The 15,885-nt window shown below is 41.8% G+C and overlaps 1 protein-coding gene across 3 annotated transcripts in view; it reads right to left on the reverse strand.

The window, feature by feature from the left end:
- The window catches only part of FAM168A (family with sequence similarity 168 member A), a 200,123-nt gene that overhangs the window by 23,726 nt on the left and 160,512 nt on the right, over window positions 1-15,885 (reverse strand). For 2 of the 3 annotated variants that reach the window (XM_055356768.2, XM_031015968.3), the window contains exons 3-4: window positions 6,267-6,347; window positions 515-541 (exon numbers count right to left, since the gene is read on the reverse strand). In XM_055356768.2, coding sequence (XP_055212743.1) covers window positions 515-541; window positions 6,267-6,347 — 108 coding nt within the window. The remainder of the gene's footprint in view (window positions 1-514; window positions 542-6,266; window positions 6,348-15,885) is intronic. The other variant, XM_031015970.3, reaches the window with a different exon arrangement.

Below are 15,885 nucleotides of genomic sequence, written 5' to 3' on the forward strand. Positions count from 1 at the left end.
CTCACCGTCTTCTAGGAAAATGAGCCCAGAGCTCAAGTTCTGGGCTAAGGGAACAGATTGTATCTAAAGTCAACCAGGTCTTCAAACATGTCAGACTGCCGATGGAGATGGAAAATCTGATCCTGGGGCAGACTAGTTTTTTGGGTTCTAATAGGCATAATCCAGGTACTCCTTCACAGAGGCTGCCACAAAGCCAACTGAGGAGCTGCATACAGGCCCTGGAATTTTTATTCATTTGTTTGTTTGAATTCGGCAGCCAGGTTAGGGTGAGAGACGCCTTTTAGTGCCATGACCTTTGCTGCTGCCCTAGGGACGGTTCATGTGTGTCTCCAACCCATGATTTTTGCACCATCAGACATGTTCCTGCATGCTTTAGGAACTGCTGCTGAGCCACCTGGGGGGAGCCCAAGCCTAGGGGATGGGATTTGGGGAGGAGAGGAGAGGGGATCTACCATTGTTACAAGAGAACACATTCATAGACTGTAATACAGATGAGGAAAAATAGCTTTCCTACCATAAGCTGAATGCAGGAACTGAAACTCTGTTGGATAGAAATGTTAGTTGAAATTACCACTAAGAATTTGTGCAAAGTTGTATACATTGCAGTTACATAAACAGACTTTGTTTTGCAATAGCAGTTTCCCCCCAGCTTCACAAAAGCAGTAAATAAAGATGTAAAACACCTTTACCCTAGAGAGGGTGACAGACTTGTCATCTGGGAAAGTCCATTCAATGCAGAGAGCCCCTCCCTGGATGCCACAGTGTCTTCCAGACATCTGACCCAGAGCTGCCGGATGTGAACAAGCCCAAGTTCCTGCTTTTTGCTTGTCTGTTATAAGAATACATTTCAGTTCTCCCAGGAACTGCAGAGGGATTTCACATATGCTAGGAAGTGAAGGTTCAGAGACAATATCACCATCTTTGGCCTCTAAAGAGCTGTCTGTAAAACGTCTAAGAGATAGGACCAGTGCAGAGGCACTCCATCCCTGAAGCCTCTGGGTCACTGTGGTGCTATAGAAGGAGCACACGTTGTGGGGTCGGACAAGTTGGGTTTGAATCCCAGCTATACTGCCTTTTTTGGAGACAGTGTCTCACTTTGTTGCCCAGGCTGGAATGCAGTGGTGCAATGATAGCTCAATGCAGCCTCCGGCTCCTGGGCTCAAGTGATCCTTCTGTCTCAGCCTCCTAAGTAACTGAGACTACAGGTGCATGCCACCAAGTCTGCCTGTTTTTTTAAATTTAATTTTTTGTAGAGACAGGGTCTTATCATGTTGCCCAGGCTGGTCTTGACCTTTGGCCTCAAGGGATCCCCCTGCCTTGCCCTCCCAAATCTACTGGTTTTTAGCTGTATAACTTTGGGCAACTTATCTAACCTGTTTGAACAAAGTTGGAGGCAAGAAGCCCCAACTTACAAGACTAAGGTAAAAATGAATGTTTGTAACATGACTTGTGCAGGGCTTGGAACAGGGCAGCTGTTCAGAAAGCACAAATTCCTTTTCCCTACCCTTCTCCAAGTTTGTTGTACGTAAAATGGGAATAATGTATTTGTACTTTATAGGGATGCAATGAAATCAAATGAGACAATGGGGAAAATGTTTTGTCAACAGATTCTCATGAGGAGGTTATTTTATCTGTATTAGTTAACCTGTTTATCCGTCCCTTCATTTATTTTCAAGCCAGATTACCATTAATAGGTCCCTCGATTCTGAAAGCCAAGTCTTGATTGGCTCCTACCTCTTGTGGGGCCAAAGAGTTCTTAAATAAGATCCCTGAAATCATTAAGAGCTTGGGAAAAAGCTCCAAATACCCACATTGCTTTCAGAACCAATGAAAAGAGTGAAATGTTTCCCTGCATCTTGGACAGATGACATCTCAGGGTACTCAGAGCTGCTAAAAATAGCTCTCTCTCAAGCAACTTCTGGGTCTCCTTAAAGCAGCTGAAAGAAATTTAAACCTAAGAGCCTGGTTCCTTCTGAAGGCACCTCTCTGCATCACAAATGGCTGGCTCTGGCAGGAAGGTGAGAGTAACCTACACTGTCCTTTCTGACCTTGAGCCAGCTTCTCCATGGTAGGAAGTTGGAAGTCCCCCAGTCAGGAAATCTGCACTGTGAATCCAGAGGCCAGCATTCCAAAATATGCTGTGTGTGTGTGTGTGTGTGTGTGTGTGTGTGTGTGTGTGTGTAAGTAACTCAAAAGGAAAGGGATCTTCCCAAGGTTACACCAAAATCAGAAGCAAAGTTAGTGCTACAATCTAGGTCTTTCAACTCCGAGTGTGTGTGTGTGTGTGTGTGTGTGTGTGTGTGTGTGTAACTCAAAGGGAAAGGGATCTTCCCAAGGTTGCACCAAAATCAAAAGCAAAGTTAGTGCTACAATCTATGTCTTTCAACTCCGAGTTTGGGGCCTTTAAATACAATACTCTAATGCTACCCTCTCTTGTGGATTTTTGTCTGTTTTTGAGAAAATAGTCTGGGTGACTTTAGTAGAAATATGTTGACTTTTAAAAACAAAATTGGGGACAATCAAGTTAGATGAGGGCTTATTTTTTGTTTGGAAATATGTTTTATTTATTTATTTTTTTTGAGATGGAGTCTCACTCTGTCGGCCCAGGATGGAGTGCAGTGGCGTGATCTTGGCTCACTGCAACCTCCGCCTCCCGGGTTCAAGCAATTCTCCTGCCTCAGCCTCCCGAGTAGCTGGTATTACAGGCACGTGCCACCACGCCTGGCTAATTTTTTGTATTTTTAGTAGAGACAGCGTTTCACGGTGTTAGCCAGGATGGTCTCTATCTCCTGACCTCGTGATCCACCTGCCTCGGCCTCCCAAAGTGCTGAGATTACAGGTGTGAGCCACCGCACCCAGCCTGGAAATATGTTAACTTTTAAAAACAAAATTGGGGAAAATCAAGTTAGATGAGGGCTTACTTTTTGCTTGTTTTAAAATTAAAGCTGAATATACATGCCAGGATGTACTCAATCTCAATCTCTTTTTTTCCCCTACAGTTTCAGCCTCCTCCTATCTGCACTCCTTTCCCTCTTTAGCCAGTCTAACGCCTTAATTTCTCTCTGGCCCACTGATGCAACTACAATGTAGCAGTTAAGAGCTCATGCAGCACAGTGGCAGGGTGCTGGGGCTTGGATCTTTGGGCTAGTTATGTAACTTCTCTAAGCTTTAGTTTTCCCATTTCGGAAATGGGGATAATAAGAGTACCAACCTCAAAAGTTTATTGCAATATGCAACAAGCTAATATAGATAAAGAACTTCAAATAGTTCCTGACACATAGAAAACATTCAATAAATAGTAGCTATTTATTCCATGTCTTTCCACTTATTGGCAAACTGATCCTGAAACAATCCCACAGTCTATCACCAGAGGTGCTGAACATTATGAGAAAATAGCCCAGTGCTGGGGATGAGAGCCTGGACAAATTCACAGCCTCCACCATTCAGATGGGCCCCCAGTGTGACCCTGCTCTGTTATCTTTTGGTAGTTTCCAGTCCTACTCCTTCCTGTGAGGCTCTCACATCCTGATCTCCCTGGTTAAGAACCCTCCTTGATCTCTACTCCCCTCTGTCTCAGCAAATCAAGGTCATTAGATGAGAATTCTCCACTTTCCACTGGGCAATTTATTCTAAGCACATCTACCTGTGACCTTTCCTTTAGTCTTTTCTTTAGTTGCTCTCCTGCGTGAAGCACCCTGTCTCCACCTGCTACTCAACTTCCCAAACCAAAGAAGAGAACTGAGCTCCAGATTTCCCACCCCTACAGCAGCCTCTGTGGAGGCCCGGCTCTGATTGGCACCACCTCTCCTGTATCTCTGACTTGTCCTCTCCACTTGCACCTTCCTATCAGTACCCCAGACTCACACCTGAGAAAACCTTCCTTCAACCCTATATTCACTTGTAGTCAGTGTCCTTTTGTTTTTCCTTTCCTGGTAGCTAAGCTTCTAGTAAGAATAGGCTATATATGCTAAATCTACTTCTTCACTCCTGATTCACTGCACTCTGGTTTCTAGCCTCACCACTTCAGTGACAATGCTTCCAATGAGGCCACTGATGGCCTCCTGACTAGAAAGACAATGAATCTTCTTCACTCTTGATCTTACTTGACCTTTTGCAACAACTCATTTTGTTTCTAGACAGTTTACAAAGTCAATTCACAGATCTCATAGCACTTAAATTTAAGTCATTTATATATCATGATACACATGATCCTCAAAGCCATTGTAGTTAAGATAGAACTTACCAAATTTGATTATCAGAGAGAATTTCTGTAGCTTTTATTGTTTTTGCCTTCTATCATAGATCTTAGGGAAAATATTATATGTCATATTGACTAAAGGTAAATATAAAACCAATGCTGAGATACCATTATAGAACTTTAGCCCATGTGTCACTGCTCCCTTCATAAGCCTTCCAAAGGCAATGACTACAGCTTCCTCAAGTTTGAATCATCTACAGGGTCTTCCAAAGTATCTTGGGCATAACAGGGTGGGTCAAAATGTCTGTGAAATGACACATCTATGTAAGCACCTTAGGGGATACCATCGCCTATTTACATAAAATAGTTCTTGTTTGTCCAAAAAAACAGGGGCTGTCTGATAACTTCTTGGTGTGTGTGTATAATTATGACATGATTCCTACTTAGAGATGGGGGAAATGAGGTTCAGATAGGTCAGGTGACTCTAAGGTTGCGAATCTAGGAAATGACACAGTGAGGACTCAAATCTAGGTCTTCAGACAACCTGTATTCTTTTCTCCTTTAAGTAAGCCCCAAGAAAGAGAATGACAGTAGAATAAATACTATATTGGCAGAGAAAAGCATAGGACGAGAGTCAGGAGATCTGCCAAAGATTCTAGTCCATATGCGGCTGCTGACTCACTGGGTAACTTGGGACAAAACACTGCTTTTTGATTCTCCTTTTTCAAGAGAAAAGGTTGAACTGGACTATCTCTAAGGTCTTTTGAAGCTTTCTAATTCTACAATGATAAGTGCTAAACAAGAAAATGGGGGGGTATTATCAAGACATTCAAGGCCTCTCCAAATCAGCCCTTGTATATCTATAGTTCAGATTCATCTAGCTGCTCACAGTTTAGCCACTCCCCTACTTCTACGTTCCTCACAGTGTCATGTTCTCACATCTCTAAGCCTCTGCCCATCTTCTACTCTGCCTGGAATGCCCACTATTCCTCTGTGTGCTTAAAGAACAGCTTCTACTTCTTCAAATCTCTGTTGTTCTCCACTCTCTGAAGCCTCCCCTACACTTTCACCCCCAGGCAGACCGTTGTTCCTCCTCCTTCCCTTATATGTATTCCTTTTTACAATACTTAGCACATTAGTACCGCAATGAGTTTATATGCCAGGCTCCCAAATGGGAGCTACTTCAGGCAGGCAAAGATGGCATCTTTTAATTTTTCTATTCCAGTATGGAAGACATTCAACAAATACTTATTGAGTAAATGGAACTTACATAAAACCATCCACAACCCTGAGGCAGGTAGTCATATTTGAATCTTAGAGAGGTGAGGTGACTTGCCCAAGGCCTTACAACTAGTGAGTTGGGTAATCAGGATTCAAACCCAGGACTTTCTAACCACAGAGCCCATACTCTTTCTCCTGCTCTTGAGTATTAGAACACCAGCTGAGCATGAGTGTTAAGATCAGAACTAAGACCGCTGCAATGATCCAAGCCCAAAATGGAATAAACCTTTTCAACATTTTCAAACCCATTTCAACCTCAATCTGAGTGTTGGGCCTTTATTATTTTTGAAAAACAAGTAGCTTATCTCAGCTTGAAAACCATCTCTTTACCCTCTGGTGGCAAGAGCATGTGTGTGTGTGTGTGTGTGTGTGTGTGTGTGTGTGTCCCAAGGGGTGTGTGGGTGTGTGTGTGTCCCAAGGTGTGTGTGTCCCAAGGTGTGTGTGTGTCCCAGTGGCAGCCTCAGGGAAAACTGAGCAAAGAATGAATTTGGACATCGCTTGGGAGAGTAGAAAAGGTTCTATGAGGAGGATGCAGGTCTCAGACATTCCAGCATAGGACAGATGAGCCAACCTTAAGTCCCAGACAGAGTGGAGGAGATTCTATTCCCACCCCTACCCTGAGGCTGATTGTCCCAGTTCCCAGAAGGGACTCCCAGGAAAATCGAGCCTGGAGAGGCTGGGCCCGGAGCAATCAAGAACAGGAAAAGGCCAGCAAGTGGTTTTGCTTCTCCCAAATAGAGTCCCCCTTCCCACTCCATTCGCCACTGCTGTCCCATTTCCTCCTTACCTGGAGCATAACTGGGACTATTGGTGGGGTACAGGCTGGGATTGTAGGCAGGGGCAGCTGCTGGATAGGCTGTGGGGTAACCTACAGAGAGATAGGAAAAGGCTTATTTAGTTAGGCAAAACAAAACAAAACAAAACAAAACAAAACAAAAAACACCCAGATTTTTGAGGAAATAGAATCCAAGCCCTAGGTTTGGCATTCAGTCTCTCCATGGGCTATTCCAGATAATATATGTGACCAGCTTTCAGCCTCTCAAGAGAAAAGTTACCAATACCAAAATCCCAATATATGCAGACTTTTTGGTCTATTTTTTAAAAGCGATACAAGAAATATTCTATATGCTCACTATTAAAAAAAAAAAAAGTAAGTGGTCGGGCACGGTGGCTCATGCCTGTAATCCCAGCACTTTGGGAGGCTGAGGCGGGTGGATCACGAGGTCAGGAGTTCAAGACCAGCCTGGCCAAGATGGTGAAACCCCGTCTCTACTAAAAATACAAAAATTAGCCAGGCGTTGTGGTGGGCACCTGTGGTCCCAGCTGCTATGGGGACTGAGGCAGGAAAGTCACTTGAACTCGGGAGGCGGAGGTTGCAGTGAGCTGAGATCATGCCGCTGCACTCTAGCCTGGGCGACAGAGCAAGACTCCATCTGCCGCCCCCCACAACCCCCCGCCAAAAAAAATGGAAGCAACATTGAAGTTTACACTTTTTATGTTCAAGTTTACTTTCACATTCCTGCCACACTACTCTCCTCCCCAGAAGTAACACCATTAACAGTTTGGCATCTATCTTTCCAGATGGCTTTCTACACATTTTTATATACATATATTCAGTGGTGTGCTGGTAAATATTTAACAACGGGCTCGAAGGGGTTGGAAATGAGAGCTACTTTGCAGCATTTGCCAACTGCCATGGCATAAATGCTTCCACTATGACCAATTTGATGCTATCAACATCACTGAATGAGTAGTTCGGAAGAAGTGCCCACAATCAGCTCTCAAGAGCTTACACAAACCAGCTCCAGCTCACTACAGTATACTATATTCAGTTTGGGGGATTTTTTGAAATTTTTTTTATCATGGTAAAATACATGTAATATAAAATTTGCAATTTAACCATTTTTAAATATGTAATTCAGTAACATTAATGACATTTAAAATGTTATGCAACTATCATCACTATTTGTTTCCAAGACATTTTCATCATCCCAAACAGAAACTCTGTAACCATTAACAATACATCCCCCAATACTCAGCCTGGTAACCTCTAATCTACTTTCTGTCTCTCTGAATTTGCCTATTTTATGTAATTATTTTATGTAAGTGGAATCATACACTATTTGTCCTTTTGTGTCTGGCTTCTTTCACTTAGCATAATGTGTTTAAGGTTCATCCATGTTGTAGCATGTACCAAAACTTCCTTCTTCTTTATGGCTGAATAATATTCCACTGTGTATATGCCAGACTTTCTTTATCCATTCATCTGTTGAGGGACGCCCAGGTTGTTTCTACCTTTTGGCTATTGTGAATAATGGTACAATAAACAATGACATGTAAGTATCTGTTTGAGTACCTGTTTTCAAATCTTTGGGATACATACCAAGTAGTAGAATTGTTGGGTCATATGGTAATTCTATGTTTAGCTTTTTAAGGAACCACCAAACTGTTTTTCACAATGTCTGTACTATTTTACATTCCCTCCAGCAATGCATGAGAGTTCAAATTGCTCTACATCCTCAACAACCCTTGTTTTATTACTATTATTATTGTTATTATTATTATTATTATAGCCATCCTATAGTAAGTGTGAAGTGGGATCTTAGTGTGGTTTTGATTTGCATTTCCCTAACGACTAACAATATTGAGCATTTTTCATGTACTTATTGGCTATCTGTATATCCTCTCTGGAGAAATGTCTATCCAAATCATTTTCCCATTTAAAAATACAATTATTGGGCCGGGCGCAGTGGCTCATGCCTGTAATCCCAGCACTTTGGGAGGCTGAGACGGGCGGATCACAAAGTCAAGAGATCGAGACCAGCCTAACAAGGTGAAACCCCGTCTCTACTAAAAAAATAATAAAAATTAGCTGGGTGTGGTAGCGTGTGCCTGTAGTCCCAGCTACTTGGGAGGCTGGGGCTGCAGTGAGCCGTGATGACGCCACTGCACTCCAGCCTGGTGACAGAGTGAGACTCCATCTAAAAATAATAATAAAAATAAAATAAAACAATTATTTGTTTATTTTTTAGAGACAGGGTCTTGTTCTATTACCCAGGATGGAGTATAATGGCAGGATCATAGCTCACTATAGCTTCCAACTCCTGGGCTCAAGCAATCCTCCTGCTTCAGCTTCCTGAATAGCTAGGCCTACAGGTGCATGCCACCACACCCCGCCTTTTTTTTTTTTTTTTTTTTTATAGAGACGGGGGTCTCATTATGTTGCCCACACTGGTCTCAAACTCCTGGCCTCAAGTGATTTTCCTGCCTCGGCCTCCTAAAGTGCTGGGATTACAGGGCATTTTCCCATTTTTTCATTGGGTGGTTTGTCTTTTTGCTGTTACACTGCAGAAGTTCTTTATATATTCTGAATATTAAACCATTATCAGATGTATTACTTACAAATATTTTCTCCCATTCTGTGGATTGTCTTTTTACTTTCTTTATAATGCCTTTGATGCAAAAAAAAAATCAAATTTAAGTCCAATTTACCTATTTTTTTCTTTTGTTGATTATGCTTTTGGTGTCCTATCTAAGAATCCACTGCCAAATCCAAGGTCATGAAGATTGACCCTTACGTTTTCTTCTAACAGTTTTATGGTTTTGGCTTATATTGAGATCACTGATCCATTTTGAGTTAATTTTTATATATGATATGAGGTAGGGGTATACATAGCTATATATTCTACTTTTTCACTTTAACATTATAAACAATTCCTCATGTAATTACATATTCTTCAAAAGGCTTATTTTAATATCTTTATGATATTCCATATGTAGATACATCATTTAACCATTGCCTGTTTTAGTTGTTTGAAAATTTCATTTTTATAATAGCTAACAAACTAAAATAACCTAAGTAAATCTCTGACTGATTATTTCTTTAGGAATGAATTCTAGAAGTGAAATCTCTAGGTCAAAGGGTAGGCCCTTTTTTTTTTTTTTTTTTTTTTTTTTTGAGATGGAGTTTCACTCTGTCGCCAGGCTGGAGTGCAGTGGCGCTGTATTGGCTCACTGCAACCTCCGCCTCCCGGGTTCAAGAGATTATCCTGCCTCAACTTCCCAAGTAGTTGGTATTACAGGCACATACCACCACACCCAGCTAATTTTTGTATTTTTGGTAGAGATGGGGTTTCACCATGTTGGCCAGGATGGTCTTGATCTCTTTATCTCGTGATCCACCTGCCTTGTGCTGGGATTACAGGCGTGAGCTATCGTGCCTGGCCGGGTAGGCCTATTTTTAAAGTTTATCCATACAACGAACAATCTGAGTATCTACTTGGTGCCAGACACTGGTTTAGGGACTTTTGTCAGTGAACAAAACAAAGATTCCTGCCCTTGTGGAGTTCATATTCTAAGAGGGTGGGAGAAGGCACCCTTGGATAAATATTAAACATAAAGTCTTCAGTGCTATGGAAAAGAGAAAATGGGCAAAGTAAAGGGAACCAGAAGTGCCAAAGTGTCGAGGGTAAGGGCACTGCAATATTAAACATGATAATCAAAGTAAGACATATTGAGAAGGTATTATTTTTGCAAAGGCTTAAAGGAAATGATAGTGTTAAGCAGATAGCTGAAGGAGTGTTTCAGACAAAACAGTCAGTGCAAAGGCCCTAAGGTGACAGCATATGGGACAATGTTGGAGGAACAGCAAAAAGGCCAGTGTGGCTGGAATGGAACAAATGAGGGGGCAGTAGTAGTAGAGGAAGTCAGAGAGGTAAAGGGCTGGCCAGTTCATGTAGGGCTTTACAGGCCACTGTGAGGACTTAGACTTCTATTCGGAGCGAAATGAGAAGACCTCATAGGGTTTTCAGCAGAAGAATAACATGCTTTGACTTATGTTTGAAAAGGGTCACTCTGATTGATGTGTTGAAAACAGACTATAAGGGGGTAGAGAAGCATAGCAATCAGCTGAGAGGCTACTGCAAGCTCCTGGCAATAGATGTGGGATTCAGGGAAATAGTGGAGGTTTGAAGAGACGTGACATTCTAAGAACCTTCACATACTTTGCCATACTGTTTTCTAGAAAGACCATCAATTTGTACTTGTTCTAGCAGTGTATAAGTGCCTGTCTCACTGCTTCCTGCAGTTGCTAAATGCTCACTGGTATTCTGACTGACAATGAAAAGCTGGTTTTAAAAGTCAAAGATTAAATCCCTAAATCCCTAAAAGCTTCTTTGGGATTTGTAAATACTGGAGCTTTAATAATATATCTTTGTTAATATGCCTTTCCCTAAATCCTTTCCAATTCCAAAGAAAATTCATCTCTTTACCCCCTAATCATTTTCTGATTTTAGAACTGAGGTAGCTAACTTGTCGATTAATTAGCAATCTGGAGGTGTGCTACTTCTCAAGAAGAAAGTCAGGGGTCTAATCTGGGAAGCCAAGTGATCCAGTCTCATAGCCAAAATCTGTACTCAGCTTCATGTGAGAAATTGTGCAGCCACAGGTAATCACACTCCTGTTTTGTCATTTCAGATGCCTTTCACTTTAGGGGCAATTATAGGATGTTCCTTCAATGTTTCCAAGTGGAATTATTTTTAATTCACTTGAATTTGGCAGATATTATATAATGGCAGCATTACAGGGAGCTTTATTTGGTCCTCCCTCCCTCTCTTTCCTTCCTTTCTTACTTCTTTTCTTACCTTCCTTCCTTCCCTTCTTACTTTACTTCTTTATTTATTTATTAATTACAAGATCTCAAGCGTTGCCTGAGTCCAGGAGTTTTATAACTGTTAATACATTACGTCTGGTCAGGCATGGTGGCTCACACCTGTAATCTCGGCACTCTGGGAGGCTGAAGTAGGAGGATTGCTTGAGCTCAGGATCTCTACAGTCTTGTGACACATGACTGTACACTGAGTTCTTGAAAAGACATACCGTGTCTATTTCACTCATTTCTCATACAAAAGATATTTTCGCAGTTGTTTTTCATTTGAGCCTCAAATCAATCCTAATGTGATTTCTCCCATTTTATAGCTAATCAAATAGAGGTTGAGAGGTGAAGTAACTTTCTGGTTAAGATTATTCAGCAAGTCAGTGGTCGAATTGGGAAGGGAATCCCAAAAGCAATGCCTTTTCCACACCTACCAAATAATTATCACTTTGTCCTTAGAAACAAACCTGCCCCTTTTGTATTTGTATTTTTTGAAGGTCAAGAGTGAAGAGAATAAATGGACACAAGTTAGCTTTTCTCCTTTATATCCTAAAGGCTGCAGTAGTGATCAGGTATTCTGGGATTTTGATGTGTACATTTTAATTGCTTTATAGATGTCAATACAATCTAAGCCTCTTGTTGGTACTAGGATTAGGACTAAAGAAATGTAAAGCTATTTTTTGATTAATATGGAAATTAGAAATTACTTTCAACAGAAATCAGGGGACTATTTCTGAAAATACTTTACCTTTAGGAGCTAAAAATAGCAGAGTATCAAAAGGCCAGAGGAAGACAAACTCCCTGGCTCAGAAAGACAAAGAGGCTTACTTCTTTGTGAGCAGGAGAATACTTAGGCAATGAAGACATTTTAGGTCTGAAGCTCACAATTAAAAAGAAAACTGCCCTGCAAATGACCCCCTAGGGTGATCAAAACCAAAACAAGACCAAAAAAAATCTTTATTCTCTCAAGATAATAAAGAAGAGGGCAAGAGGAAGGATGTAATTTTGAATCTGTATTATGTTCTGGCCACTGTGCTAGGCACTTCTATATCTGATTTAATCTCTACCCAAAGTCAACAAAATATATTACTAGTTCCATTTTAGAGACGAGGATATTAGGACTTCTCTTACAGAGCTAATAAGTAGAGAGTGGAGACAGAACCCATTCCTACCAGCCTCCCTGCCTCTCCTCAAAATGAGTCTACTCAGAGAAAATCTCTGGATTTGGCTGCCATTTACTTTGCCAAAATTCTTTTACTTTATCTTCAAAACCAAGGAAAATAGGAAATTACTCTGGAGAGTCAATTTGGTCAAAGATGGCTGTGTTTAAGAAAAGAAATAAAACAACAACTACTGTTTCCACTCAGTGGAAAGGTCATGGTCGTGTTATTGAAAAGTATCACAGGCACTGAATTATAGAGTTGGAAGGGGTATTAGAGGTGATTGAGTCCAATTTGTCACTCAGCACAGGAATACCCTTTATAGTGGCACACATGACTGGCAACATAGCCTCTGCCAGCATACTTTTTTTTTTTTCCAAGACGGAGTCTTGCTCTGTCTCCAGGCTGGAGTGCAGTGGCGCTATCTCAGCTTACTGCAACCTCCGCCTCCTGGGTTCAAGCAATTCTCCTACCTCAGCCTCCCAAGCAGCTGGGATTACAGGCACATGCCACCACACCTGGCTAATTTTTGTATTCTTAGTAGAGATGGGGTTTCATCATGTTGGCCAAGCTGGTATTGAACTCTTGACCTCGTGATCCACCCACCTCGGCCTCCCAAAGTGCTGGGATTTACAGGTGTGAGCTACCAGGCCCGGCCACTCTTTTTTTTTTTTTTTTTTTTTTGAGACAGAGTCTCGCTCTGTCGCCCAATCTAGAGTGCAGTGGTGCGATCTCAACTCACTGCAACCTCTGCCTCCTCGGTTCAAGCAATTCTTCTGCCTCAGCCTCCCACAGCATACTCTTCTAATGATGGTATGCTCAGAACCTCTTCAGTGAGTCAAAGCACCGACTGGAGAGCTCTGAAGTTAGAAAATTCTTCACTCTGAGCTAAAAATCTGACTTATTAAGAATCTTACCCTGAACATTTTTTCAGCCACTGGAGTGCAGAGGCTGAGGCAGGAGAACTGCTTGAACCCAAGACACAGAGGTTGCAGTGAGTCGAGATCGCACCATTGCACTCTAGTTCCTGGTCCTAGTTCCACCCTCACAGAACATGTCTACCCTCCTCCTGGACAGCTTGCTAGAGATATAAAGATATCCATGATTCCTCCTGAATTTTCTTGTGTCCAAATCCAACAGACCCAATTCCTTCAATCTTCCCTCATCCTGACTGCTCACCTGTGATCAGACTTCAATTTACAAATCCCCTTCCCTTAAAACAATTCAATTTTTCTTCTTGCCTCGTTGATTCTTCTGCTGATAGTTTTTCCCCAATTAAAAAAAGATAATTAAGCTGACATAACAAGACTATGGTGATTGTGGTCAGTGAAGGCCTAAAGTGACTGCATCCAGATTTCATCATCATCATCATCGTCATCATCATCATCACCATCATCATCATAGCATCTGGCAAATACTCTGTGGCAAGCAGGGTGCTAGGTTCTTTACAGAGCACTTACAGTCTAATGGGAAAATAATACAGTTATTTAAATTAATCTCTAGCAGTAATATATGTAAGATATAATCAGAATGCTGAAAGTGTTATCAGAATGCTGAGGAGGAAATGAAGAACATGTTTAGAATAGTTGGGAAAGGCTTCTTAGAGAAATAAACATTTTAGTTGGCTTTGAACAATGAATGGGAGGAGTTTGTCAAGGTGCGGAGGGGGCAGGAACAAAGAAATATATACTGATTCCATGCATGAAGGTATGAAAGTGCATACCACATTAGGGAAATGGCAAATAGTTAAGTACAGTTGGAATTTACTGCGTGTGGGGAAAAGTGGCAGGAAATAAAGATAAAAAGGTAGACTGGGGGACAGGCTGTGAAGGGATTTGAATGCCAGGCTAAGGGATGGAATTAATCAAAAAATAACAGGAAAACATTGGAGGGTTTTAAACTGGGGGGTTTCATATGTATGTCTTACAAAAACTACTCTGGCGGCAGCATGAAAAGGAGTTCAGAGTGGTTAAGATCAGAGAAGGAGGAACATGATAGTAAGTCACTACAGTAGCCCAAAGGAAAAGCTAAAACACTAGCAATAGGATGAAGAGAGGAGGGACTACAAAGATGTTTAGGAGGCAGAGCCTACAAAATTTGATCCTGAGCACAAAACCCCATTTTAGTCCTGTGGGCTAAGAAGCTACAAAGAATGATTGGAAACACTCTAACTGCAGGGTTTGCAAGTACTATCCCATCCCCCCGCCCCACCCCCGCTTCTTTTCCTTGATAGGCAGAAGGAAATAAAATAAATAGACCCTTGAATCTGTTAGCTCCAGAAAAATGCATGAATCTGAATTTCTCTTACTAGCTGGGAGGCTTGACTGCTGAGAGTGCTATACTGGTGAAAATGTAGGTCAGCCCAAGCAGGCAGCAGTTCTGTAGTGCTGGCTCTGAACCTGTCCACCAGACCTGAATCTAAGATAGCCTGTATATTAGATTCAAGGCCCAGCCACCCAGCCTTCCACTGGCGAGCTGCAGGGAATTGTAAAGGGTGTGAACTATAATAAATGAGGCACTGTTCTCATCTAGGGCAAGGCAGCTCCTCCTGAGGTAACAAGACAGGAGGAAATATCCAGTAATCAATTGCGCTCTGAGTTGTGCTGCATCTTCAGAGAAAGCATACCTATCCAGGTTAAAGGCCAGCAACCTCTGGGTCATTCACCTAGGCTGAGCCCTAGCACAGAAAGGCTGCTAAAACCAGATCAGCCTTAACTTCCTATGTTATTAGTGTACAAACAGTATCAACAACAAAAAAAGATAAGAAAATAAGTTGCTTAGACGCTAGTAATATAACTGCTCCTACGTAAATATATAAGGCCAAGAGTGTGCTGTTGCCTCAGGACAAATTTTTTTTTAACAAATCTAAAAATATCTCTGCAGTTCCCTATCTGCTGGTATAGGAGAAATTTTAATGGGAAGCAGATGGCCTATTCTCTCAATCCCCATTCTAGAAGTGTGCTGTTGCTTCTTTTTTCTCCTACATTTATAAGGCACTTGGGAGGTACTCAACACTTCAGAGGTTGTTTGGTGTCTCTGACCTCTGTGTGTTTATCTTCTAAAACAGATCAAAGAGCAAGGTGAAATTTTGTGAATCGATAATTTGGTCCATGAATACCTTTGTCTCTCAGGTCACTTTTTTTTTTTTTTTTTTTTTGAGTCAGAGTTTTGCTCTTGTCGCCCAAGCTGGAGTGCAATGGTGTGATCTCTGCTCACTGCAACCTCTGCCTCCCAGATTCAAGTGATTCTCCTGCCTCAGCCTCCTGAGTAGCTGGGATTACAGGCGCCTGCCACCGCACCCAGCTAATTTTTGTATTTTTAGTAGAGACGGGATTTCGCCATGTTGGCCAGGCTGGTCTTGAACTCCTGGCCTCAAGTGATCTGCCTGCCTCGACCTCCCAAAGTGCTGGGATTACAAGTGTGAGCCACTGCGCCTGGCCCACTCTTTTATTCTATGGTTCCATTTAAAGATATTTACTGAAGGGAAAAATCTTGCTCAGATTCAACAAAATATATCGGAACACTTGTTTTCCATGTAAAATAATAAAATTAGACACCCCCAACCCCACACCTCACACTTCTCCAATTCTAGA

This window comes from Gorilla gorilla, chromosome 9 (genome assembly GCF_029281585.2).
Source record: "Gorilla gorilla gorilla isolate KB3781 chromosome 9, NHGRI_mGorGor1-v2.1_pri, whole genome shotgun sequence".
NCBI lineage: Eukaryota > Metazoa > Chordata > Mammalia > Primates > Hominidae > Gorilla > Gorilla gorilla.